The sequence below is a fragment of the Myotis yumanensis genome, unplaced genomic scaffold (genome assembly GCF_028538775.1).
Source record: "Myotis yumanensis isolate MYYU_CA2020_CCGP unplaced genomic scaffold, mMyoYum1.0.hap1 SCAF_5, whole genome shotgun sequence".
Classification (NCBI taxonomy): Eukaryota; Metazoa; Chordata; class Mammalia; order Chiroptera; family Vespertilionidae; genus Myotis; species Myotis yumanensis.
Genome location: NW_027223756.1, coordinates 17,820,683 through 17,847,878, shown reverse-complemented (window position 1 = coordinate 17,847,878; position 27,196 = coordinate 17,820,683). Strand labels below are relative to the sequence as shown.

The following is a 27,196-nucleotide window of genomic DNA, read 5'->3' as shown; positions in this document are numbered from 1 at the left end:
AAAAAAAAAATCCATTGTTCACAACAAACACTCCGGCACCTCCTGCAATACAAGCCATCTGTGTTTTTTGTTTTACATTTATCTTCAATAAATAACCTGAGAAATAAACACTATGTTCTAGAATCTAGGTGAAGGTGTGCGGGGGGTGGAGATGTTTCCTGTCTGATTGTTTCAGTGCACAACAGGTCTGAGCTGCAGGAAAAAACAAAATTCCAGGGAAGGACTGAGAAGCCTGCTCCTCTGCTCTCCTCTCCTGAGCCTCGTAAGCGGGCCAAAGGGCACCGGGAACCCCGGGGACCAGGGGAGGGAGCGTCCCCCGGCTGCTCCATCACGGCTGCAGCACCGCTAACCACCCCGGCCCGTCCCGGGGTGAACAGAGACCACCAGGAACGGTCATTGAACACACACATTTCCCATTTATTAATACAATCACCTTGTGAGATAGCTACTCATCTCTGTTACAGACCAGGAGGCGACACTCACTCGCGGTGAAGGGTTCCGGAAGTGCCTGTGATACTCTACCCTGGGGGCTGGGGGGCCGGGGGCTCACCCCGGAGCTCAGAGGGGAAACCCAGCTGGAAACGGCGGCTGAAGGCCCGCTCTGCGCCCGGCCTTGGAAATGGACGGAGGGTTCGGAGACTTCCCTTCGAGGGAAATGTTTACACGTGGGGAGGCCCAGTGACTCGGTGGGTGTGAAGGCCTCCGGGACCAGCACGGGGCTTTGGCGTCCTCGTCTCCTCTCAGGAACCGGGAATGGTGGCCGCGGGCGGGATGTCAGCGCTTGGTCGTCCTGCCCCCGCTGGAGGCCACCGGCAGCGAGGCTTCACCCCGGCCCCGCTAACCGCTCCCGGGGCCGGGCGTTAGCAAAGAGCTGTTCCCAACGGGATTTATAGGGAATTCAGGGACCTTCTAGGCCAGGCCTCGGCCCCTGGCTCTCGCCATGGAAACCTGCGGAGTCTCCCTCGCGTCCGCTGGCGACGCCGGGCCCTCCCCGGCTTCCCCCAGGGGAGTCCGCGTGGTCTTTGTAACTCGAGTAGGTCCTGGCGGGCCCGTTGCTATGGTAACGTTGCTCGCCCGGCTCCCATAGGCTGGGAGGAGGGAGGCGGGCCTCGGCGGACGTCGCCCACGCTCGGTTTGGGGGTGCTGCCCCACCCCTAATAACTGTTTGCCCGAAAGGAGACCGTAAGGTAGATCCTTTGTGAGGGGTTCAGGGAAGCCCATCAGTACAGAGTGAAACGTCAGGATCACGCCCCACCAACCTTCCCCCCCAAATCCGCTCCTACCAAAGATGTGAAGATCCTTCAAACTAGGGAGAAGTAAACGTTGTAATTTGGGATGTGGTCTTGCGGGCCACCTCCTTTGGTCCATCCAAGCCCCGCCCACCAACGAGGGGCTAATTCGAGACCACGCCCCTTCCCTGCTGCAGGGAAGGAGAACCAAAATGGAGGAGTTGGGATCAAGATAAAATTGAGTCAGCGCGACTAATCTCGCGAAGACCCAGGGCGGCTGTGTTCCGCACGCGTCCTCCCAGGCCCCACCGCTCCGCCATTTTCTTAGCTTTGCGCCTGCGCGCTTGCTCCCGCGAGCTCAGCGGTTGGGCTGTAGCTGGAGCGCGCCGGAGGGGAGGAGAAGGCATTGCCAGGCGCGCGCGCGTCGGGAGTGACGCGAAGGGAGCAGGCGAGTTGGGAGGACCGGGTGGGTAGAGTGGCACAGCCAGGGTGTTTGGTGGGCGGTACGTAAGGCCGCTCTGCGTACGAGGGCGCCCATCTCGCTGGTCAGCTGGATCCTAGGAACAGATCCGGGGCAGAGGGAAGAGAGCGCCGGGTCAGGGGCCGCAACCGCCGCTCCCGCGGAGTCCGCCCGCCAGCCCGCCAGCTCTCGCGGGCCTGCCTGTCAGGGTAAGCGGGCCCGCGCCGACCGGAGAGGAACGGGCGGCCAGAGGGTGTGGGGGGGCCCTCTGGGCCTGTGGGAGGAAGGAGAAGGGGCGTGATGAGAGGCAGGGTGAGCGAGACCTGAAGAGGCCCACGGGACAGTAGTAATGTAAACAGCCTCTTCCGCAGGGCAATAATACTCCAGGGACGTGTGCCAGGACTTTACAAAGCACCTGAAATAGGCTCCTCCGCTGCAGTCTGCCGAGCTGTATGCTGTTGTTAAAGCCATTTTACGGGGTAGGCAGACTGAGGCGTGCCGGAGGCTAAGTGATTCATGCAGAGCCCCGTGGCTAGTCGGTGGTGTGGCTTCGAACTTAGGTCTGTCTGCTCCTATGCTACGGCCTGCAATTTGAATTCCTTTGCACGAAAAGCGGGGAGGACTGAGGAGGAGGAGGGGAGGGAGGAGTGTGAAGTGGGTGGGTCGTCCAGAACCGGAGGCGAATAGTGACGGCCGTTGTGTAGAAGAAAGGACCGAGTTTGGAACCTTGCAGGCTGCCCCCCGCCCCCCCCCCCCCCCCCCCTTGGTTCCTGTGGCCCTGCCACCTTCCCGGCCGTGCTATGGCTTTATGAGCCGGAGCTGTGGCTCCGGAGGAGCCGACGCTCAGGCCTGGCCCCCGCGGGTGGTGTTACCGAGGTTCAGTTCAGGGTAGTGTCTTCCGACACTTCGGGGGGAAGGCCGAGGAGGGCGGCGGCGGCGGCGGCGGCGGCGACCACCGACCGTGGGCGTTTATGGAGAGGACCCTCTTCCAAGTGGCTGCCATCTCTCCTAACGTGCCTCTGCTTCCTTTTCCATCGCGGGCAAAGGCCGCCAAGCCTTTGTTCAGCCTCTAGCAGGGGGGATATGATGTTTATTGGTGGTTTTGTTTTTTGCACACTTCGTCTTAAAACCAGAAAAACCAAACGTTCTTTTCCCAAGCTGGCGCTGGATTGCTTGCGGAGAAAGCTTTCAGGTGGCTGTATCATTAGTTGCTCTTCAGAGCTTTCCTGGGTAAACAAGCTTTGTTTTGGAGTTGTCTTACTCTATAGGTCGTCAGGAACGACCTGAACAGATTGTACTACAGATCAGCACAGGGCAGGGACCTCAGTAATGCTGTGTGTGTGTGTGTGTGTGTGTGTGTGTAAGAGAGAAAGAGAGGGACCTTTTGTTCTTGTACAGTCTAGTGCTGGGAAACAACAGGTATCAATTGGTGCTTGTCCTTGCTTTCTTAGGGAGTGGAGTAGCTCATGTGGAGTCATTTTAAAGTCAGCCTATTGCATGCGATCAAATTCATCCTTAAAAATTGCTTAGGAAGTTGCATTTATGGAGATGGCAGGCCCATTTCTCAGTAAATCCAGCAGACTCAGTTTTTCCTTCAGCTTTGAAACTCGTTACTCTTTCTTCGGTCCTAAACCAGATAAAGTACTTAGGTTACCTTTAGGGACTGTGTTGCACAAATAGATACTTGAAGAACCTAGTCATTGTGCACTAGGAAGCGTACTCTGTGAGAGGCACGTACTGAGAGGCTTAAAAGGAGGAAGACTAACCGAGGGGAATATTGTGTCTGTGGTTCCCATCTTAGGCTCATTCAGGAGCAAGTCCTCACTGAATGGAAAGTGGCAAGCAGAATTGCTGGCACTATTTATTATTATTATTATTATTATTTCTCTTTTTGGCTAGCATACCCAGTTATTTATACTAAGGTGAATGTGCGTAATATGAATCCTCTTCATTTTTTTAAAAAATATATTTTTATTGATGTCAGAGAGGAAGGGAGAGGGAGAGAGAGATAGAAACATCAATGATGAGAATCATTGATCAGCTGCCTCCTGCATGCCCCACATTGGGGATCGATCCCACAACCCGGGCATGTGCCCTTGGCTGAATTCGAACCTGGGACCCTTCAGTCCACAGGCTGATGCTCTAACCACTGAGCAAAATCGGCTAGGGCTGATTCCTCTTCAATTTTTGAGTGGCACTACATTTAGGGGCTTACAAGCTATTTCCCAGGTTTTTCTAGATGAAGGTTTGGTGCAAGAATGTCTTAACATATTTTTTTGTCAATAGTCTGCTTTTGTGTTCCCCGTTTGTCAGGTATGTATAACAATGTGGTTAGCTTATTTTATTTATTTAAAAATATATTTTATTGATTTTTTTACAGAGAGGAAGGGAGAGGGATAGAGAGTTAGAAACATCGATAAGAGAGAAACATCGATCAGCTGCCTCCTGTGCACCTCCTACTGGAGATGTACCTGCAACGAAGGTACATGCCCTTGACTGGAATCGAGCCTGGGACCTTTCAGTCCTTAGGCCGACACTCTATCCGCTGAGCCAAACCGATTAGGGCTGGTTAGCTTTTTAAAAAAAATTCTCTTGCAAATGAAGTCATGCTGCTGCCTTTTTTTTTTTTAAATCCTCACCCGAGGATGTGCTTTCATTAATTTTTAGAGAGAGTGGAAGGGAGAGAGAAAGAAAGAAACATCGATGTGAGAGAAACATTGAATGGTTGCCTTCAACTGGGGAACCAGCCCACAACCTAGTTATGTGCCCTAACTGGGAATCGAACCTGCAACCTTTAGGTGTATGGAACAACTCTCCAATCAACTGAGCCACTCAACCAGGGCATGATACTGCCTTTTTAAATTAATGTCTCTGAATTTCAGTTTCTTATTTATAAAATGCATAGGAAGACAGCATTATATAAAGTTGTGAGGAGTTTTCTCCATTGTTATTTTGAGACAGAACCCCACATTTAGTATCAATCATCTATACTTTGCATTATCTTCAAAAGATAAAGACTCATTTAAAAATCATAACCACAATTTAATGTAACCAAAAAAGGGGGGGTTGGGGGAACCCTCACAAGAACCTAAAACAGAAAAGTAAAACCAGCCAGTCATTGTTAAAACTTCTTAAGGTCTCAAAAATGTGAGACCCCCCCCGCAAAACGACAGTCATGTGCAGCATGATATTTTGGTCAACGATAGATTGATGTACTATGGTGGCCCTATCTATAATAATAAAAGCATAATATGCTAATTAGACCGCACATCCTTCCGGGCGACCTTCTGGACGAAGCCAGGGCTATGAGGGAAGCCCGGGTCCCGGTGCCTGCTGGCGGCTGGAGGGAAGCCTGGGTGCCGGGTGCCAGAGGAAAGCTGGTGCCAGCAGCTGGTGGAAGGAAGGCCTACTCTTCCATGAATTTTGTGCATTGGGCCTCTAGTAAGATTATAAGTGAGCTGAAAAATTTCTACTGCCTAGTGATATCATGGCTATCCTTACATTTAAGTGAAACACATTATTAATGTCTTTGAAGTGATACTGGTGTAAATCTACTGCACTGTCAATCATATAAAAGTGTAGCATATAGCCCTGCCCATGGGGGCTCAGTTGGTTGGTGCATTGTCCTGCACACCAACTGGTTGCAGGTTTGATTCCTGGTCAGGGCACATACCTAGGTTTTGGGTTCTAGGGGCGCATATGGGAGGCAACTAATTGATGTTTCTCTCTCACATTGATGTGTCTGTCTGTCTGTCTCATATAATAAAAACATATCTTTGGGTGAAGATTAAAAACGTATGGCATACAATTATATACAGTACATAATACTTTACAATTATAATAAGTGACCATGTTACTGGTTTATGTACTTACTTTTTGTGTTATTTTAGAGCAGTGATGGCGAACCTTTTGAGCTCAGCGTATCAGCATTTTGAAAAACCCTAACTTAACTCTGGTGCCGTGTTACATATAGAAATTTGTTGATATTGCAACCATAGTAAAACAATGATTTATATTTTTGTTATTTATTTTATATATTTAAATGCCATTTAACAAAGAAAAATCAACCAAAAAAATGGGTTCGTCATCACTGTTTTAGAGGGTATTCTTTCTACTTACAAAAAAAGTTTGCTGTACAGTAATATATCATGTTACACCTGCAACAGTCTCATAATCTGGTGCTTACTGAATCTCTTAATTGCATTCTTTTCTCTTGTGCTTGATTTATCTTGTGTTGTTTTGTACAATAACATTGCACAGGTTTGTAGCCTGGGAGCAATAGGCTATATATTATGTAGCGAAGTGTGAAGTGGGCCATGTGCCATCTAGGTTTGTGTTCGTGCACTCTACGATGTTTTTTTTTTTTCTTTTCTTGATTTTTTAAAGAGAGGAAGGAAGAGGGACAGAGAGCCAGAAACATCGATGAGAGAGAAACATTGATCAGCTGCCTCCTGCACACTCCCTACTGGGTATGTGCCTGCAACCAAGGTACATGCCCTTGACTGGAATCGAACCCGGGACCCTTGAGTCCGCAGGCTGACACTCTATCCACCGAGCCAAACTGGTCAGGGCTACAATGTTTTTTTTTAAGTGTGTGTGTGTGTTTTACTCCTCACCTGAGGATATTTTTCCATTGATTTTTAGGGAGAGTGGAAGAGAGAGGGAAAAACAGAGAGAAACATTGATGTGAAAGAAGTACATTGTTGGTTGCTCCTATATGTGCCCCAACCAGGACCAGGACCGGGGAGGAGCCTGCAACCAAAGTACGTGCCCCTTACCAGAATCGAACCCTGGACCCTTGGTCCGCAGGCCGTCGCTCTATCCACTGAGCCAAACCAGCTAGGGCTGAATATATATTTTTACTGACTTCAGAGAGGAAGGGAGAGGGAGAGAGAGATAGAAACATCAATAATGAGAGAGAATCATTGATTGGCTGCCTCCTGCACGCCCCCCACTGGGGATCGAGCCCGCAACCCAGGCATGTGCCCTGACCAGGAATGGAACCGTGATCTCCTGGTTCATAAGTCAACACTCAGCCAACTGAGCAATACAGCTGGGCTGTGATGTTTGCACAAGAATGAAATTATGTAATGATGCATTTATTAGACGTAGTCTCTCCTTAAATGGTGTGTGACTATTTCATAGCAGTGATGTGTTTTGTCAAGAGGCACATGATACCTTGTTGTTGCTTTTTGTGATAACAGCCATTGTGATTATTTTAACAAGTTTCAAAGCTGAAGTATAATTTACATGTTATAAAATTTGCCCATTGTAATGTATAGTTTAATAATTTTTGGAAAATTTACTGAGTTCTGCAATCATTGTAATTGAGTTGGGAGCATTTCCATCACCTCAGGAAGATACCTCACGCCCATTTTTTGTTAAACTCCTATCCCCATCCCACTACTGTAGCCTACTTTTCTGCCTTTATTGATTTGCCTTTTGTGCTTATTCCATGTAAATGCCATTATGATTATTCATTAGGAGTCACACAATAATGATGTTCTTTCATTTCATATTCCCTTGTTAGCTGGATAACTTTTCTTTTCTTTTTTTTAAATATATATTTTATTGATTTTTTACAGAGAGGAAGGGAGAGGGATAGAGAGTTAGAAACATCGATGAGAGAGAAACATCGATCAGCTGCCTCCTGCACACTCCCTATTGGGGATGTGCCCGCAACCCAGGGACATGCCCTTTACCGGAATCGAACCTGGGACCCTTGGGTCCACAGGCTGACGCTCTATCCACTGAGCCAAACTGGTCAGGGCTGGATAACTTTTCTGAATAGAAACCCTCAGCTATGTGATTGCTTCGAGGTACAGTTTATATCAGAAAGACAAGGTACAATTTTAAAAATAAGTTGATTCATTACCATTCTCCACTGATGACCAATTAAGTTTATTTTCTTAGTTCATTATAAACTAATGGATATAAACCTCTCTGAGAAGTTTTAATGCACTGTAGTAATTATTCATAATGATGTTCATACTGTCCTTGACTAGAGGGAGCCTCTTCAGATTGTTTCTTGAGTTATTTTGATATAATTATAAGAGTTTCTTAGCTGGGGAGCCTGGTTCTAAGGTTTTAGTGTAAATACCTAATTGTCCTCTTTTTAAGCTTGCTTTTTACTGCTTGGAGGCCAAAGGCATTTTTTCCCTTGGGTCTCTTGGTTGCTTTTGCTTTTATGGAAGTGATACTTCCTCTACAGTGATTTACGGTTGTGTTTCAAATGGCACCAAAAAGGAAGTGAATTGTTTCAGTTAGGAAAATGAGGAAGCTAAGTGGTATTGGTTTTACATTAATGGGCGTAGAAATGGTTTAAAGCCCTTTTGCTGGGGAAAACCATAAGCATAGTTTAGAACAGTGATGGCGAACCTATGACACGCATGTCAGAGGTGACACGCGAACTCATTTTTTTGGTTGATTTTTCTTTGTTAAATGGCATTTAAATATATAAAATAAATATCAAAAATATAAATCTTTGTTTTACTATGGTTGCAAATATCAACAAATTTCTATATGTTACACGGCACCAGAGTTAAGTTAGGTTTTTTCAAAATGCTGACACGCCAAGCTCAAAAGGTTCGCCATCACTGGTTTAGAACCTAAAATTCTGAGTCCTGACATTTTCTTAATTATGTTTAGACTAGTGGCCCAGTGCACGAATTCGTGCACATTGAAAGGAAATTAATTAGAAGAAATATTTTAATATCGCTATTTTCCCTTTCTCATAATAGAAGTGTCAACCAAATTCACGATCAACAATGACAGATTGAGACACGTGTGCAACTGGCATCAGCGAGTGCTTTATGTGTATTGCATATGTGCAAGTCAACTTAGCCTTTTATATATATAGAATAAACTTGCTTAATTAGACCTGCTTTCTGATGCAACTAAACTTTTTCCAGCCCATTGAGGCACCCCAACTTCTCTTTCAGGTAATTGTCAACAACACAGCAGTAAATATCAACACAAAGCAGATTATTATTGTAGGTCACGCAGGGAGAAAAAAGGGTAAAATATTTAACTGCAGCAGTGTTTAACTATATTCTGCACAGTGAGAAAACTTGAAGTCATTTTCATGGTCTACCATTTCTTACTTCTTTCAGTTGGGTTATGTTTCTAAACATTCTAAATCTCTGTTTTCTGGCTAATGAAAATAGGATTCCACTGAGTGTCCTGTCTACCTACTTCAGGACTTCTGTGAGGATCAAATGAGATGAGGCATGGGAAAATGCTTCACAGACATTTGGTTAAAGTGTGAAATGTTTCCACCTGGCTAGAAAGCAATTTGTGTTCCTGGGCTGAAGAAACTCCAAGGAGGCTAGTCGCTAGGGCAGTGATGGTGAACCTATGACACGCGTGTCAGAGGTGACATGCGAACTCATTTTTTTGGTTGATTTTTCTTTGTTAAATGGCATTTAAATATATAAAATAAATATCAAAAATATAAGTGTTTTACTATAGTTGCAAATATCAACAAATTTCTATATGTGACACGGTACCAGAGATAAGTTAGGGTTTTCCAAAATGCTGACAAGCCGAGCTCAAAAGGTTCGCCATCACTGTGCTAGGGAGAGGAAGCCAGGTGCTCACAGCAACCGTTTCCAGACTGGGCTGGGCTGTGGGCTGCGATTTGGTGGGGTGTCGCTCCGGGATGGTGGCAGGGCCTGTGTCCCACTTGGGGGAAGCCAAGTGTTGCTTTGTCAGCACGGTGTCGCTCCGGGATGGTGGCAGGGCCTGTGTCCCACTTGGGGGAAGCCAAGTGTTGCTTTGTCAGCACAAGGTCTGCAGTGCCATTTCTTTTTTTTTTTTTTTTAATTGTTTTATTGCTTAAAGTATTACAAAGAGTATTATACGTCTCCTTTTTTTTCTCCCCTTGACCCTCCCCTAGCCTCCCATGCCCCCCAGTGTCTTGTGTCCATTGGTTATGCTCATATGCATGCATGCAAGTCCTTTGGTTGATCTCTTACCCCCGCTCCCACCCCCCAGCCCTCTCCAGCTTCCCGCTGTAGTTTGACAGTCTGTTCGATGTTGCTCTGCCTCTGTATCTATTTTTGCTCATCAGTTTATAATGGTCTTAATTATCCATTATTGAGTGAGATCATGTGGTATTTTTTTAAATTGTTTTATTGCTTAAAGTATTACAAAGAATATTACATATGTCTCCTTTTTTCCCCGCCCTTGACAATCCCCTGGCCTCCCCTACCCCCCAGTGTCTTATGTCCATTGGTTATGCTTATATGCATGCATACAAGTCCTTCGGTTGATCTCTTACCCTCCCCTCCTGCCCCCCAACCCTACCCGGCCTTCCTGCTGTAGTTTGACAGTCTGTTCGAGGCTGCTCTGCCTCTGTATCTATTTTTGCTCATCAGTTTATAATGGTCTTTATTATCCATAAGTGAATGAGATCATGTGGTATTTTTCTTTCATTGACTGGCTTATTTCACTTAGCATAATGTTCTCTAGTGCCATTTCTTTGTAAATGGCCAGTGTGCATCATGGCAGCTCCTGCATTGAGCATCTGCCCCCGGTGGTCAGTGCGCATCATAGTGACCAGTCGGACGGTTGGAGGGACACTTAGCATATTAATCTTTTATATATATGTATATCTCCTATCTAATAAAAGAGAAACATGGTAATTAGCCGTACCTCCGCTACCCTTCCCATTGGCTAATCAGGGTGATATGCAAATTAACTGCCAGCCAAGATGGCGGCCGGCAGCCAGGCAGCTTGAAGCTAACAGGAGGCTTGCTTGCTTCAGTGACAGAGGAAGCCAAGGTTCCCCGCCTGCCTTGCTGGCCTCTGAGCTTGCAGTTTGAAACATTGTTACAAATATAGAAGCTAAACAAAACCCCAGAAACCTGCTTTCAGCCAGCCAGGATCTCAGAGCTGGAGCTGAAACAGTGTATCGATTATAGAACCCAAACAAACCAGATACCTGCTTTCAGCAGCCGAGGCCTAAGAGTTGGAGCCAAGCCTCAGAGCTAAAGCTGGCCCAGAATAAAAAAATAAAAAAGAAAAAAAGGAGCGGTTGGGAGCTTCAGTCACCCGCCAGCCTGAAAACGGCCCTCAGCCCCTCACCCAGACTGGCCAGGCACCCCAGTGGGAATCTCCACCCTGAAGGGGGTGTGACCAGCTGCAAACAGCCGTCATCCCCTCATCCAGGCTGGCCAGGCACCCCAGTGGGGAACCCCACCCTGATCCAGGACACCCTTCAGGGCAAACCAGCCAGCCCCCACCCATGCACCAGGCCTCTATTCTATATAGTAAAAGGGTAATATGCCTCCCGGCACCGGGATCAGCGTGACAGGGGTCAGCGCCCAAACCCCGTGATCGCCCTGTGGCTCTGTGTGTGACAGGGTGCGGTGTCCCAACTGCCCCCCACGGGCCCTGCTCTGTGTGTGACGGGGTAGAGCCATAACCTCCCCATCTGCCCTGCCCTGAGTGTGACAGTGGCGGCGCCCCAACCCCCTGATTGGCCCTGCTCTGTGGGTGATAGAGGGCGGCGCCCCAACCGCCCCCCACGGGCCCTGCTCTGTGTGTGACGGGGTAGAGCCATAACCTCCCCATCGGCCCTGCCCTGAGTGTGACAGGGTGCGGCGCCCCAACCCCCTGATCCGCCCTGCTCTGTGCGTGACAGGGGGGAGTTCCCCAACCCCCTGATCGACCCTGCTCTATGTGTGACAGGGTACGGAACCCCAACCCTCCTGATTGGCCCTGCTCTGTGCGTGACGGGGTGGCGCCGCAACCTCCCCATCGACCCTGCCTTGAGTGTGACGGGGCGGTGCCCCAACCCCCCAATCGGCCCTACCCTGAGCATGACTGAGGGTGGCATCGCAACCTCCCAATCCGCCCTGCTCTGTGCGTGACAGGGGGCGGCGCCCCAACTCCCCAATCAGCTCTGCTCTGAGCCCGACCAGAGGCTGCACCTAGGGATTGGGCCTGCCCTCTGCCACCTGGGAGCGGGCCTAAGCCAGCAGCTTGTTATCTCCTGAGGGGTCCCAGACTGCGAGAGGGCACAGGCCGGGCTGAGGGACCCCGCCTCCCCCCCCCCCCCCCCCCCCCCCCCCGCCCAGTGCACAAATTTTTGTGCACCGGGCCTCTAGTGTATATATATATATATATATATATATATATAGAGAGAGAGAGAGAGAGAGAGAGAGAGAGAGATTTTCAGTCTGAACTTCTGCCCTTTTCTGATGTTCTTTATTTGTTCATTTGCAAACCTTTCATTCATGCCCATTGTGTACAGAATGAAAATGAGAAGAATGGATTCTGCCTTTAAGGAGTGTCCACCTATATTTGTTATGTAGATACCACAGTCTACTTAAATTTCAGAATATTTATGGAAAATCTGCTATGATTTTAGAGAAACACCTCAAAGTGTAGTGTGCCTTAAAAATATGGAATCTTTGAGGGTTACTGACAAACCAACAGATTAATTTCTTAAAAGTTTCTTGTAGAAATGATGACACTTGAGAATGTCAGTTTTGTTTTCCAGATTCTTACTGTAATTTGAAAGTAGAAAGCAGAGATTTTCCTTGCTCTGTCCTTTGGAAGACAGTCATGTGCATTTTACTGTTTCTAGGAATTTCATTGTATATTCAGGGAGAAATTCCTAGAAACTAAAATGCACGTGACCGTCTTATATTGAGGATCCATGTGGTGGGGTTGCCTTTTAAGTAAATGCTTATATGATAACTTCCTTAGTCTTTTTATAACTAAGCATCTTATGTTGCATCGTTTGCTAAAATTAACAGCATACTCTGAGGCTGAACCATATGGAGTTTTATCTTGCAGAATACTGTCCCCTCCCCAGTTTCCTCCCAGAATATACTCCATTCTGGTTTTGGTAGAATTCATACCTGCTATCTTCTCTATCTTGATTGTTGAATTGCTGCTTGGCTTCTTTTTTTAAATATATATTTTATTGTTTTTTTTACAGAGAGGAAGGGAGAGGGATAGAGAGAAACATTGATGAGAGAGAAACATTGATCAGCTGCCTCCTGCACACTCCCTACTGAGGATGTGCCCGCAACCAAGGTACATGCTCTTGACCAGAATTGAACCTGGGACCCTTCAGTCTGCAGGCCGACTCTTTATCCACTGAGCCAAACCGGTCAGGGCACTGCTTCGCTTCTTTAAAATATTATGTGTTTAAAAGTAGACATTAATAACTCAAATTCACATTTTTCTTGTGATTGTTAAGGTTGAAATTAGCAAGTATTTTACAACTTAAATCACCATTTGCACAAATCTGAAGAGGCACTATAGCCTAGGTGTGGCTCAGTGGTTGAGCATCCGCTATGAACCAAGAGGTCACTGTTGGATTCCTGGTGAGGGCACATGCCCAGGTTGTGGGCTCAATTCCCAGTAGGGGGTGTGCAGGAGACAGCCGATCAACGATTCTCTCTCATCGATGTTTCCCTTTCCCTTCTCTGAAATCAATAAAAAAAAATAAAGAGGCACTATATTAAGTTAGTTAATTGCTTCTACTTCTATTTGACTTTCAAATTGTAGGGGAAAAGAATTTCCCTGTTTTTGGGGGAAGGGAGAGAGCCCCAGACCCATATTCATCATATAAGTGTAAAGACTTTAAATGTGAGAATTTAGGTCCACATTCTTTCAGGCTTTCAAAGCATCCAGGTACATTTAAACTGGCTAAAGTGATTTCTTTAGAAAAGTTCCCATTATGTGATCTCTGAGCAAAGTGCTGTGAAAGTTACAGATAAGGGCATTTTTATGGTCACGGGACTATTTCAGTCTGTAGGTGTTGTAGAGAGAGCTGAAAGCTGGTGTAGGGTAGTGATTTTTATTCCCCTTTTATTTAAAGGAAGCGTGGGCAAAAGTTTCTTCAGGTTTCTTAATTTTAGTTTCTTTAGGTTAAAGAAATACGTGTGTGTGTGTGTGTGTGTGTGTGTGTGTGTGTAGTAAAAATAATATGACAGTCTCAATGTTTTAGCTTAAACTGGTAAGTGATGATAAATTTTTGTTTTGATGCCTTTGTTTTTTTGACATCTTAAGCCATTGTGTAAATTTATGTGATTGCGCAATGTGTTTTTGAATTTAGGTCAGATCAACCATTGGCTTGCCCTCTGTCATAGTCAGCTGAAAGTGACTTCTCAAGTTTCTTCAGGATGCCCGCAGCACTTGTGGAGAATAGCCAGGTTATCTGTGAAGTCTGGGCCAGCAATCTAGAAGAAGAGATGAGGAAGATTCGAGAAATTGTGCTCAGTTACAGTTATATTGCCATGGTAAAGAGCTCTACTCTACTTTTTTTGACTCAACTCTGGTATGGATTTAGGGAGTATTTAATTAGAGATTTTGAAATAATTGATCACACTGAAGTGGTGGCATATTAAACATGATAGAAGTTTATATTGCTTTTATGAAACAGCAAGGGTAGCCAATGTGTCTGAGAAGGATGTAACCGCTAATGTCTTGATGTTTTATAATGTTACTTTGTGTTTGAAAGTCTTTAAAGCCATAGGGCATATCTGTCTCACAGATAGGGTACATTTGAATAGTATTTAAAACAATTTTAAAAAATTGTCAGCATTTAAAAATCAAGAGACCTACTTAAATTCCAGATTTTTTCCATCTCTAGAAAAATTGGAAAGATCTGGCAGTATAGGGGCCACATTCCTGCCTGACGTTGAGTGGCTGACTAGGGACATGTGTGTATCATGGTGATATCCAGGGCATCTTTTAGAGGAGGCATGGAAGCTCCCGCAACTCCTAACCATTTTCATACCCAGTTTTGCTTTACTCCTTTTTTTCTGATTGGCATTTTCACTTCTCTATTTCTATATTTTTATTTCTATATTGTTCTGAACTTAGAATGTTCTTAATTGCCTATATATCTACCTATAGTTTATCACCTACTTCTATTAATGTCCTGCTAGGATCTCCAAGTTGTTGTGTAAAGCTTTGTGATTTTTGTGCTTCTGTAGATGTCAACAAGATCAGTATTTTAAGATAGATTTTTTTTTTGCTCAATCTTGGGGCTTGTCACATAACTTTTATAAATTGAGGTAAAAATATTGTTTATGAATGATCAATTCAGCATCCACTATTTTGTGAAACCTAATGTGTGTTTTTTTTCCAGGACACAGAATTTCCAGGTGTTGTGGTGCGACCAATTGGTGAATTTCGTAGTTCCATAGATTACCAGTATCAGCTTTTGCGGTGCAATGTTGACCTTTTAAAAATTATCCAGCTGGGCCTTACATTCACAAATGAGAAGGGAGAATACCCTTCTGGAATCAACACTTGGCAGTTCAACTTCAAATTCAACCTTACGTAAGTGTCTGAGATACTTCTTAGGTCTGCAGCATTTGTGCAGATTGTAATTTCTAATTGAATTTATTTTTTATTAAAAAATATATTTTTTTATTGATTACAGAGAGGAAGGGAGAGGGAGAGAACAATAGAAACATCAGTGATGAGAGAGAATCATTGATCGGCTGCCTCCTGCAAGCCCCCTACTGGGGATCAAGCCCACAACCTAGGCATGTGCCCTTGACTGGGAATCAAACCAGGGACCTTTCAGTCTGCAGGCCGATGCTCTATCCACTGAGCCAAACCAGCTAGGGCTCTAATTGAATTTATTAATTTTAAGTTTTATTTCCACCAAACCCAGGTAAGGGTTGGACAGAGCAGTCAAGCAGAGGATGAAATAAATAATCTCAAAGTAAAGTCCCCCTTAAAACTCTCACAAGTCAACAATAAAAAGACAAATAGTCCAATTAGAAATGGGCAAAATATCTGAATAGACATTTCTCCAATGAAGATATACAAACCTATCTATCTTCTATATATATAAAAGGCTAATATGTAAAGTGTCCCTTTGGGAGTTTGACCGGGAGTTCGATCGCTTGCTGTGACATGTGCTGACCACCAAGGGGCGGCGGGGAATGAAGAAAGGCCCTGGCCAACAGCTGGAAGGCTCTGATTGGCCCTGATCGCTGGCCAGGCCTAGAGACCCTACCCATGCACAAATTTTGTGCACCGGGCCTCTGGTGGTTAATAAGCCCATGACAAGTTGCTCATAATCGTGTCATTAGAGAAATGCAAATCAAAACCACAGTGAGATACCACTTTATACCCCTAGATGGCTATAATAAAAAGACATAAATGTTGGGGAGGATGTGGAGAAATTAGAATATTCATACATTGTTAGGGGAAATGTAAAATGGCATAGCCTCTTTGGAAAACAGTCCAAAAGGTTAAACAGAGTGTTACTATATGACCCAGCAATTCTACTCATAGGCATATGTCCAGGAGATTAGAAAACATATCCATGCAAAACCTTGTAGTGAATGTTTATAGCAGCATTATTCATGAGGGCCCAAAAGTTGAAGCAATCCAAATATCTGTGAACTGACAAATGGATAAATTAAACAGTATATCCATGGAATTGAATGTTATGGAGCAGTAAAAAGGAATAAAGTACAGATATATACTATACATGGATGAACTTTGAAAGCATGCTTAGAGGAAGGAGCCAGGCACAAAAGCCCACATATATGATTCTCTTTGTTTGAGATGTCCAAGATAGGCACATCTAGAATAAATTAGTGGTTCTAGAGCAGGGAATGGGGAGATTATGGGATAATGGGGAGTGATTGCTTAATGAGACAGGGTTTCTTTTTGAGGTGATGAAATGGTTTATAATTGGTGGTGATGATTGCAAATCTGTGCTTTGCGAAAAACTATTGAATTGTGTCCTTTAAATGAGTGAATTGTGTAGTATGGGAATTATCCTATATAATAAAAGGTTAATATGCAAATTGACTGAACAGTGGAATACTAGGCGCTATGACACTCACTGACCACCAGGGGGCAGATGCTCAATGCAGGAGCTGCCCCCTGGTAGTCAGTGCGCTCCCACAGGGGGAGCTCCAATCAGCCAGAAGCCTGGCTCATGGCTGGCGAGCATAGCAGCAGAGGCAGGAGCCTCTCACGCCTCTGCAGCAGTCGGACATCCCCCGAGGGCTCTGGGACTGCGAGAGGGTCTAGGCCAGTGATGGCAAACCTATGACACGCGTGTCAGAGGTGACACGCGAACTCATTTTTTTGGTTGATTTTTCTTTGTTAAATGGCATTTAAATATATAAAATAAATATCAAAAATATAAATCTTTGTTTTACTATGGTTGCAAATATCAACAAATTTCTATATGTGACACGGCACCAGAGTTAAGTTAGGGTTTTTCAAAATGCTGACACGCCGAGCTCAAAAGGTTCGCCATCACTGGTCTAGGCCAATGGTCCGCAAACCGCAGCTCGCGAGCCACATGCGGCTCTTTGGCCCCTTGAGTGTGGCTCTTCCACAAAATACCACATGAGGGCGCGCACGTACAGTGCGATTGAAACTTCGTGGCCCATGCGCAGAAGTCAGTTTTCGGCCTGGGCCAGTCATTGTCATGATTTAATTTTATGGATATTGTAAGGAATTTAATTTTATCAATAAATAATATCGTTATTAAGTATGATATCAAGTTTTATTCAATGTACCTATAGTTTAACTAAGACTTAAAACTTTAAGTAAAGTTTATTAAGTTAATTTTAGGGAACGTTGTGGAGTGAAAGAAGATGTAGTGTCAAGGATTGAGAAAGGTATGTTGAGATGGTTTGGACATATAGAGAGGATGAACGAAAGGAGATAGACGAAACAATTATACAAGACGAGTGTGGATGGGAGAGTTGGAAGGGGTTGACCTCAGCGAATGTACCTCAATCAGATTGAGGATGTTTTTAGCAAAGGCCAGCTTAGGAGTACCCTAATTAAGTTAATAACAATGTACCTACCTATATAGTTTAAGTTTAAAAAATTTGGCTCTCAAAAGAAATTTCAGTCATTGCACTGTTGATATTTGGCTCTGTTGACTAATGAGTTTGCCGACCACTGGTCTAGGCTGAGCTGAGGGATGCCTGAGCTGAATTTCATGCACCGGGCCTCTAGTATCTCAATAAAGCTATTTAAAGTCAAGTCAGTTTCCCAGTTAAGAGATCAGTATTTGAATTTCTGCCATTTCTTTACTGGTTGACGTTGGGTCAGTTATTTTCCCTTTTGTAATTCAGTTTCCTTATCTGTAAAAGAGGGTTATTAGTATTTTTCATAATAAAAATAAGACATAGAGTGGGTTCTAATCAAAGGTAGTTGAAACAAGGCTATTTGGTAATGGGAAAATTTTGATGTAACTTAAAAAATGTGGTAAAAAATAAAATTTACTGTCTTTGCACTGTTGTGAAACAGACCTCCAGAACTTTCATTTTGCAAGCCTGAAACTGTATACCTATTAAATAACCATTCCTTTTTTCCGTTCCCCTAGCTCTTGTTAACCACTATTCTACTTTCTGTTTAAGTGGGATCCTATAGTATCTATCCTATCTTATAAAGAGGTAATAATGCAAATTGACCATCACGCCAACACACAAGATAGCCACCCCCATGTGGACACCAGATGGCCAGCAGGGGAGGGCAGTTGGAAGGGACTAGGCCTGCAAGGGAGGGCAGTTGGCGACCAGGCCTGCAGGAGAGGGCAGTTGGGGGTGACCAGGCCAGCAGGGGAGGACAGTTAGGGGCAATTGGGTTGGCAGGGGAGCAGTTAAGTGTCAATCAGACTGGCAGGGGAGTGGTTAGGAGGTGGTCAGGCTGCCAGGCAGAAGCGGTTATGGGCAATCAGGCATGCATGCATGCATGCGAGCGGTTGGGAGCCAGCAGTCCTGGATTGTGAGAGGGATGTCCACCTGGATTGTGAGAGGGATGTCCACCGGGATCAGGCCTAAACGGGCTGTCGGACATTTCTCAAGGGGTCCCAGATCGGAGAGGGTGCAGGCTGGGCTGAGGGACACGCCCCCCCCCCCCCCTCACGTGTACGAATTTCGTGCACCGGGCCTCTAGTTGTTTTATGAGTGGCTTATTTCACTTAGTATAGAGTCATCAAGGTTCATCCATGTTGTAGCATGTGGCAGGATTTCTTTCCTAAAACTGAATAATATTGCATTGTATGTACTAGTATACGCCACATTTTGTTTAGCCATTCATCTGTTGATGGACATTTGGGTTGTTTTCACCTCTTGACAATTGTAAATAGTACTTGCTGTAAAGATAGATGTGCAAATGTCTCCTCAAGACCCTGTTTGCAATTCTTTTTGATATATGCCCAGAAATGGGATTGCTGGATTATATGGTAATTGTCTTTTTCAGTTTTTGAGGGTGATGTAAATTTTAAGGGGCATATTGAGGGGACACTATCGTTTTGCTGATTGTTTGAGGTAGTGTTTCTGTATTTCTTATTAGGTCCCAGTAATTTTAATTTTTAAAATGTTTTTATTGATTTTTAGAGAGAGAGGAAGGGAGAGAGGGGTAGAGAGATGGAAACATCAATGAGAAGGGAACAACATCAGTTGGCTGCCTCCTACACCCGCCTCCTGGGGATTGAGCCTGCAACCTGGGCATGTGCCCTGAACTGGGAATTGAACAGGCCACCTCTTGGTTCCTAGGTCAATGCTCAATTACTGAGCAACATGGGCTGGGCAGCCCAGCTCTTTTTTTTAATCCTCACCCGAGGATATATTTTCCATTGATTTTAGAGAGAGGAAGGGGGAAGAAGAGAAAGAGAAACATCTATGTGAGAGAAACATCGATTGGCTGCCTCCCATACACAATCCCTGGGATTGCACCTGCACCAGTAATTGATTCCATCACCTTTCAGTGTATGGGATGATGCTCCAACCAGCTGAGCCACACTGGCCACAGCTAGGCTCCAACACTGCTTTGTTTAACTAGGCACCAAGAACATTTGATGGCTCAGGAATCATTTTTTGATTGTTATCCATGTGTTTTGACTTTCAAAGAATTATTTTAGGAGATAATCTGGATTGTTCCTTTAACTGCATTTTTCTAGTCCATTGCCAAAGCCTGTTATTTGTAACATAATGATAATATAATATGCAAAATAATATAATAACTTTATTGCAGGATTTGTATTTAAAATGTTTACATAAGGTAGAGCAAAAGATTGTAATTCAACACCAGTTTTAATTTAGTGAAAAAAATTAAAATTATGGTTTTCTTGCCAGTTATATCACCTAAATTTATGTGAAAAACAAAAGAAAGGAAAACAGTGAACTCTGATGGAAAATGAGTTATTTCCCTCCTTTTGTGTTATTCTAAATATTTTTGTGTTTAAGGGATATATCTTTTTTTTTTTTTTTTTTTTTTTTTTTTTTTTTTTTTTTTTTTTTATTTTTTTATTTTTTATTTTATTTTATTTTTTTTTTATTTTCCTCTTAAAGTATTACAAAGGGTATTACATAAGTATCCTTTTTCCCCCCCCCGCCCTTGTAAGGGATATATCTTTACAGTGAAATATTATGCCAGCATTACAAAGACTGTGATATGTCTGAGTATTGATCTAGAAAGATGAACTGTGTTATAAAGGTGAAGGGATGGAGGCGTGTATTGTAGGCAGAGAAAATAGTCTGCAAGGTTATATAAACCGAGTTGTTAATAGTTATTATTTCCATGGGGGAACATTATAAGAGTACTAGGGGCCCAGTGCACGAATTTGTGCACCTTGAAAGGAATTGTGGGCCACGAGGCTGAGTTGGGCACAGGGGCAGGTCTCGGCCCATCCTCTGTGCCCCCGCCTGGCCCCTCCCACCATGGCCCCTGGTCCCCTGTCTGCCGGCAGCCCTGCTCCCGCCACCGTTCCCATGTGCTGACAGCACTGGCCCCGCTCGCACCTCCTGGCAGCGTGGAGCGATTGGGGCCGGCGCCAGCAGCAGGTGCAAGCAGGGCCAGCACCGTGAGTGTGTGAGAGCATCATCTGCTGCCCCGATCGTCCCTCAGGAGCAGGGGGAGGTAGAGAAGCCCTCAGGCGCGATCAGGGCCGGCGCTGGGTGCTGGCAGCGGGTGTGAGCGCCTAGCGGGACTGCGGCACACAGGAGCAAAGTATTTTTGGTAACCACCAGAGGCTCATCCGGTGGCAGTGACTGGCACCCTGGTCTAGTGTCCCTGCTCACCTGCTCCACCATCCTGCCGCAGCCAATGCCCGCCGTGTTCTGCACTCTGTTGCCTGCTGCTGACGCCCGCCATGTTCCACGCGCACCCCCTGATGATCAGCGCACGTCGTAGCGACCAGTTCCGTTGTTCCGCCGTTCAGTCTGTTTGCATCTTAGGGTCTATATGTATATATATAAATTTTTTCCATTTTCTTCTATTTGAGATTTTTCTTTTAAAAATTGGAAAATGTGGATATTTTATAATTAGGACATTTTATGGGAAAAATCACATTTTGTATCTGTTAGAGATAAGATCATCTTTTTATGCTTGCTGGAATACTGGAAAGAAGGAATTGTATTCTTAAATAATGAAAGATTTAAAGAAAACTTGTTGTATGATATGCTGTTACCCACTAGTACTTTTGTTACATTATCCATCAACTAAGACGTGAACACCTTCTTTTTTAGAGAGGACATGTACTCTCAGGATTCCATAGATCTCCTTGCAAACTCAGGACTACAGTTTCAGAAGCACGAAGAGGAAGGGATTGACACACTGCACTTTGCGGAGCTGCTTATGACATCAGGGGTGGTTCTCTGTGACAATGTCAAATGGCTTTCATTTCACAGGTCAGCCCCAGAGAATGTGTAGCTCTCAGTTTGGGAGCAGGGAATTGAATTCTTACGCTCTCTTCTGTTGGTCACTAGCAGTTATGAAGTTGAAATGGTAACTATTACTCATGTTTGTTTTTCAAAAAACAATTTGGAGCTCATATTGGTTTGTGTTACACAGTAATGGGCTCTATCATATAGCTGCCAGTGGGTGTATTCCAGGTGGAAAGTAGTGGGTGGAGAGGATCAAAGCACTTGGTTGTTTATTCTTACTATTTTTAAAATACATTTTTATTGATTTCAGAGAGGAAGGGAGAGGGGAGACCGAAACATCAATGGTGAGAGAGAATTATTGATTGGTTGTCTCCAGCATGCCCCCTACTGGGTTGATCCTCCAGCCCAAGCATGTGCCCTAACCAGGAATTGAACCAGCAACCTTTTGGTGCACGGGATGATGCCTAGGCAACTGAACCATACTGGCCAGGTCTATCGGTTGATTCTTGTATGTGCCCTGAATTGGGGATGGAACTAGCAATCTTGATGAATTGGGATGATGATCTAACCAACTTAGCTACCCAGCCACGGCCAGTACTTCTGAATTTTTAATGAATAAAACACACATTTATAAACCTTTGAGTTTTCTTCCATATTAGTTTGTGTTGTTTTTTAATGGAATGTTCAGATCAGAGTAGGGTAAACTACTTTGGAATACTGAAAGGTGGTAGCATCATGAATTTTGAGAAGTAAAGTTGTTGAATGCAGGGGCCTAATAACTGCTGCTTTTTCACTTAGTGCCTCCTCCTCTCCTTGCAGTGGCTATGACTTTGGCTACATGGTAAAGTTACTTACTGACTCTCGTTTGCCAGAAGAGGAACATGAATTCTTTCATATTCTGAACCTTTTCTTCCCATCCATTTATGATGTGAAATACCTGATGAAGAGTTGCAAAAATCTTAAGGTACAATATTTTTCTTAAAACTAGTAACAACAGCAAAAAAAAGCAGACTTATCACCTTGCTTTGTTATTTGTTCAGCAGGCATTCTTGAGTACCTCCTAGATGCCAACATTGTACTAGACAGGTTGTATATATAGCTAATTGCCACAGGAATTTGTGTGGCATGAAGGGAGTCCTCTACTTCTCTCATAAGGCAGGCTTTCTTCACTTAAGGTCTATACCGGTTGGTAACAGGAGGTGTATGTGTGGTTTGTCAGGAATGGGGTCTATAGCATACCAGACTCCGATCAGAGGAGTTCTTAACCCAACACCAGCAGTTTTCAGCTGGTGTGCCGCAAAACCTGTAATACCTGACTATTTAGTTAAAGGCATTGACATTTTTTCCCTTAGACTATCAAATAAAAAAATGACAACAGCCAACACATAGCTGTCCGATGTGAATGCCCTGTCTTGAACCATAAATATATAGGTCATATAATAAGCGTTGAGTTTTATTGGTCACATCACATAATAAGGTTGTATCTGATTAACTCTTGGTACTTGATATCCTTACATACAATTATAAACACTTGATTTTTGAAAAAGTCACTTTGGAACAAAAAGGGTCAGATCGACAAAAAAATAGTATGCCCATAATTTTGGCGGTTAATTTGTGTGCCATGAAATGGAAAAGGTGGAAAGTTGCTTCCTTAGATAGTTTAAGAACTCACTACCCTAAATATATTACTGATATAAGAGGTTTGCTGTTTTGTATTAGATTGGCATTTACTACTTCTTTTTTTCTTTTAAAATAATTTTTATTTATTGACCTTAGAGAGAAAGAAGGAAGAGAGAGCAAGAGAAAGAGAGAGAGACATCGATTTATTGTTCAACCCACCTAGGCATTTACTGGTTGCTTCCTATATGTGCCCTGACCGAGGATTAAACCTGAAACCCTGGTTTATTGGAACGATGCTCCAACCAACTGAGCTACCCAGCCAGGGCTGGCATTTACTATTTCTTAAACCTTGTTTTATAGCAGTTAATATTTTATGGAGCAAAGATCTGACAAAATTAATGATAAAGAGAAAAAAGGAGTGAAAAATGGAACATAACACAATGTATCATTTGGAGGGCTAGGGTAAGGCCTGTTAAGTAAATGGCCTGTTCCATCACCAAAAGAAGTAAACTCAAGAATGGGCTTCATTGACTTTAGTAGGGGAGTGTTGGGTCTGTAATATTATCTTTGTTTTCCTTACATCTCCAGGGAGGTCTTCAGGAAGTTGCTGATCAGTTAGATTTGCAGAGAATTGGAAGGCAGCATCAGGCAGGCTCAGACTCACTGCTGACAGGAATGGCATTCTTCAGGATGAAAGAGGTAAGGCAAGGAGATGGATGACCTTTGTGCGCTGAGGTTTGTTGAAATTTATAGTGTCTATTGGAAGTTGATAACTACATTGAAAGCAGTTTTTTGTTTTTTGTTATGATGTTCAATATATTAAATATAGTTTGGAAAGCAAAGAAGCATTCTGAAATGGAGGCCACTCAGCATGCCCAAATCTAAAAGTATATTTGGTGTTCCTAGCAGCTCTAATTGTTGTAATTATTTGTTTTTCTTCTAATTTCTATTATGTGAACACGTTTGGTAGATCACCCACTTATCCTACAGCTGACATCAAAATCAACAGCTCTAAGGTTAGGAACAAGACAAGGATGCCCACTCTTACTACTTTTATTCAACATGGTATTGGTAGTTCTAGCTAGGACAGTTAGGCAAGAAAAATAAAAGGCATGTAGATCAAAAAAGAGGAAGTAAAACTCTATTTACAGACGACATGATATTATCTATTGGAAAACTTAAAGATTTCACCAAAAAACTGTTAGAACTAATAAATTCAGTAAAGTTGCAGGATACTAGCCCTGGCAGGATAGCTCAGTTCATTAGAGCATCGTCCTGATACTTCAAGGTTGCAAGTTCAATCTCCGGATAGGGCACATACAAAAAGCAACCAATAAATGCATAAGCAAGTGGAATAACAAATCAATGTCCCTCCCTCCCTTCCTTCCTCTCTCTTTCAAAATCAATTTTAAAAAAAGTTACAGGATGCAAAAATCAATATACAGAATTCTATTGTGTTTCTTTACACTAATAATGAAATATAAAGAAATTAAAGAAAAAAATCCCATTTATAATTGCATCACAAAGAATAAAATACCTTGTAATAAACTTAACCAAAGACCTGTACACTGAACACTGTAAGACATTGAGAGAGAGCGCCGAATCCTAACCACTAGACCACCAGGGAACCTAAGACATTGATGAAAGAAATTGAAGATGACACAGATGAGTGGAAAAATAATCCGTGCTCATGGATTGGAAGAGTTAATATTGGTAAACTGTCCATACTACCCAAAGCAAAAATTCCAATAGCATTTTCCACAGAAATCGAGCAGACGATTCTAAAATTTACATGGAACCACAAGAAGATTCCAAATAGAGCAATCTTGAGAAAGAACAAAGCTGACAGCATCATTCTTCCTAATTTTGTCCCCTAAAGTACTTTTTGCAGTGTCTGGAGATATTTTGGTTGTCACAACCTGGGGGTTAGGCTTGAGGGGGCAGTGTGCTACTGGCCAGGGATGCTGCTACACATCCTACACTGGACAAGCCCCCCTGTACCCGAACAAAGTCATTCTGCCCAGTTGTGCCAGGGTTGAAATAATGTCCTGTTATAAGTGGTTAATGTCCATTATCTCACTCATGACAACCTGTTACAATATTACTGTTTTATAGATAGGGAACAGGGGCTTACGGAGAATTTAAGTGACTTTCCTAAGGTCACATAGGAAGTCAGTCTGTAGAGACCAAGCTCCTAACCACTGCACTGCCTGCTAAAGAGAAGGGATGAAATGGGACGTTTGTACTTAAACAGCAGCAGCACAGGGATCCTAGTAGTAAAAGAACTCATGGAAAATAGGTCCATTCACAAAGGAGCATGGAAAGGTTTGGAACCTTTCTGTATGGAATTAATTTCTAGTTGGTTACATTTTGAGGGCTCTAAGAGAGCCGGGAAGTGCTGATGTGGTAGTATTGAGACTTGGCATGATTCTTACCACGGGTTCTCTGTCCCATTCTGCAGTTGTTTTTTGAGGACAGTATTGATGATGCCAAGTATTGTGGGCGGCTCTATGGCCTGGGCACGGGAGTGGCCCAGAAGCAGAATGAGGATGTGGACTCTGCCCAGGAGAAGATGAGCATCCTGGCGATCATCAACAACATGCAGCAGTGATGGTGGCGAGGCTCTGCGGAGCGGGCCGGCCCCAGAATGGTGCTCACTGTGCTGACTGTATACTTACCTTCCTCCCCAAGAGAAACCGCTACTTTTGAGCAAGCTGTACTTACCATCTCCACTGCGCAGAAAGACGTTTGTTTTACTAAAGACAAAGAAGTCTTTTAGATCCAGAAGAGGGCAGTTTTCTCTGAATTTGTAAACAAGTCTTATGTATTCCTCATCCCTAGGCCTCTTTTCCAGTTGCCTCCTGCCACCAGCATCCATGGCTCATTTGACACCTTTTTAAATACCCAGGACGAGTGAGAAACAAACTAGTAAAATGTATATAACTCTTACCTGTTGTCATTCTTTTTCTTTTAAATTTGTTGCTAATCTCTGAGGATGAAGACTTCTGATTCTCAGCTGAGCTGAGGGCTTCCAGGAAAAGTAGAACAAAATGGTATTCTTAAGTGTGGGTGATAGGTGTTGAGTCTTTTCCTTTTTTTTGACCCTTCTCCAGGACATTTGCTTTCCTCATGGAAATGAATTACATGCTCAGTGCTGAAATTTGAAGACCAGATAATAACTTACCTTAAAAAAAAAAAATTCTACTGAACCTGTCTACTCTTTATTCATAAGGAACACCAGAGTGGGCATTAAGTTAACCACTTAAGTGTCTTTATATCCTATTGTGCCACTGAGATTTGCTGTCACATGTGCATCATTTGAAATCACTTTATGTTTTCATATAACAAAATCACAGATTTGAGAAATTAGTTAAGATCAGATTTTTGAATCCTAAGTCTGTTGTGATTTCAGATGGGCATTTGTATTCCCCCACCTCTCTTCTCTGTTTTCCACTTTTCCTTTTAGCAAACCTGAGACGTTAGGGAGATGGATTAATGTGAGTACCAGAAATGTGAATCTTCAAAAAGTTTTAGTAGTTCATATAAACAGGGCAGTAAGGAATTTGTTTTATAGAGTTCTCGTGGAGTAATATCCCACAACTGGGGTAGAAAGCTCAGGACTGTGATTTTCCCCCCAAAACTAGTCATTTAAAAAGTACACTGTATTTTTTTTTTTTTAAATGACAGTATGGACAATTTTGAAAACCCATTTGCAATGGTGGAAATGAAACTGGTAACTCACTGAAGTGGATGAATAGTCTTGCATTTTAAAAGCTTATAGAAAACTCAATTTGAAATGATTCAAAAATGTCAAGTATTATAAGCTGGTATTTAAGATGCTTGTAAATATATTTATGTTTTTAATTTTGTATAATAAAGATTTCTTTTTAACTACTGGCATGCAGGTTTGATCTTTTATAGCTATGAATTCCTGGCTCTAGAAATGGACATTTTAACGGTTGGTAACAGAGCATCTGGTCTGTCCCCAAAGTCTTGCCTCCGTTTTCCACAAGTTGGCTCGCATACAGAAAGCTTCGCTTTGAAGGAAGCTTTTAATGAGCAGCCGTGTAAGTGGAACACTTCACACTCGTCGCTGATTATTTGGCCTTATTAGGAAATCAGTTTTAACTCTATTTCCTGGGACCACTCATTATATATGTGGTGAATTAGCTTGTCAGTGAAATTCTTGCAGAAAAGTCATGAATCAGTTCAGTTGTTGGGAAAGAGTGCGCCTCGTCAACCCCACCCAACTGTCTAATTTT

General features: G+C 43.6%; 1 protein-coding gene across 3 annotated transcripts; it reads left to right on the top strand.

The window, feature by feature from the left end:
* Positions 1 to 1,790: 1,790 nt before the first annotated feature.
* On the top strand, positions 1,791 to 26,834 carry CNOT8 (CCR4-NOT transcription complex subunit 8). Of its 3 annotated transcripts, XM_070414535.1 has the most exons (7): positions 1,791 to 1,898; positions 13,766 to 13,949; positions 14,804 to 14,997; positions 21,177 to 21,338; positions 22,134 to 22,278; positions 23,523 to 23,633; positions 25,396 to 26,834. In XM_070414535.1, the coding sequence occupies exons 2-7, from the start codon at positions 13,833 to 13,835 to the stop codon at positions 25,543 to 25,545; spliced, it is 879 nt and encodes a 292-aa protein (XP_070270636.1). In that variant the 5' UTR covers positions 1,791 to 1,898; positions 13,766 to 13,832; the 3' UTR covers positions 25,546 to 26,834. The 3 variants fall into 3 exon arrangements, with proteins under 3 accessions (XP_070270636.1, XP_070270638.1, XP_070270637.1); XM_070414537.1 differs by lacking the exon at positions 13,766 to 13,949 and having other exon boundaries at positions 1,805 to 1,898; XM_070414536.1 differs by lacking the exons at positions 1,791 to 1,898; positions 13,766 to 13,949; positions 14,804 to 14,997; positions 21,177 to 21,338 and adding an exon at positions 21,345 to 21,435.
* The last annotated feature ends 362 nt before the right edge of the window (positions 26,835 to 27,196 follow it).

What these genes read in the sequence shown, in the direction of transcription:
- CNOT8 (XM_070414535.1), top strand. Translation starts at nt 13,833, where the DNA reads ATGCCCGCAGCACTTGTGGAGAATAGCCAGGTTATCTGTGAAGTCTGG. An exon ending in GTTACAGTTATATTGCCATG is followed by an intron (nt 13,950 to 14,803) that starts GTAAAGAGCTCT and finishes TTTTTTTTCCAG; the next exon opens with GACACAGAATTTCCAGGTGT. An exon ending in CATTCTTCAGGATGAAAGAG is followed by an intron (nt 23,634 to 25,395) that starts GTAAGGCAAGGA and finishes CCCATTCTGCAG; the next exon opens with TTGTTTTTTGAGGACAGTAT.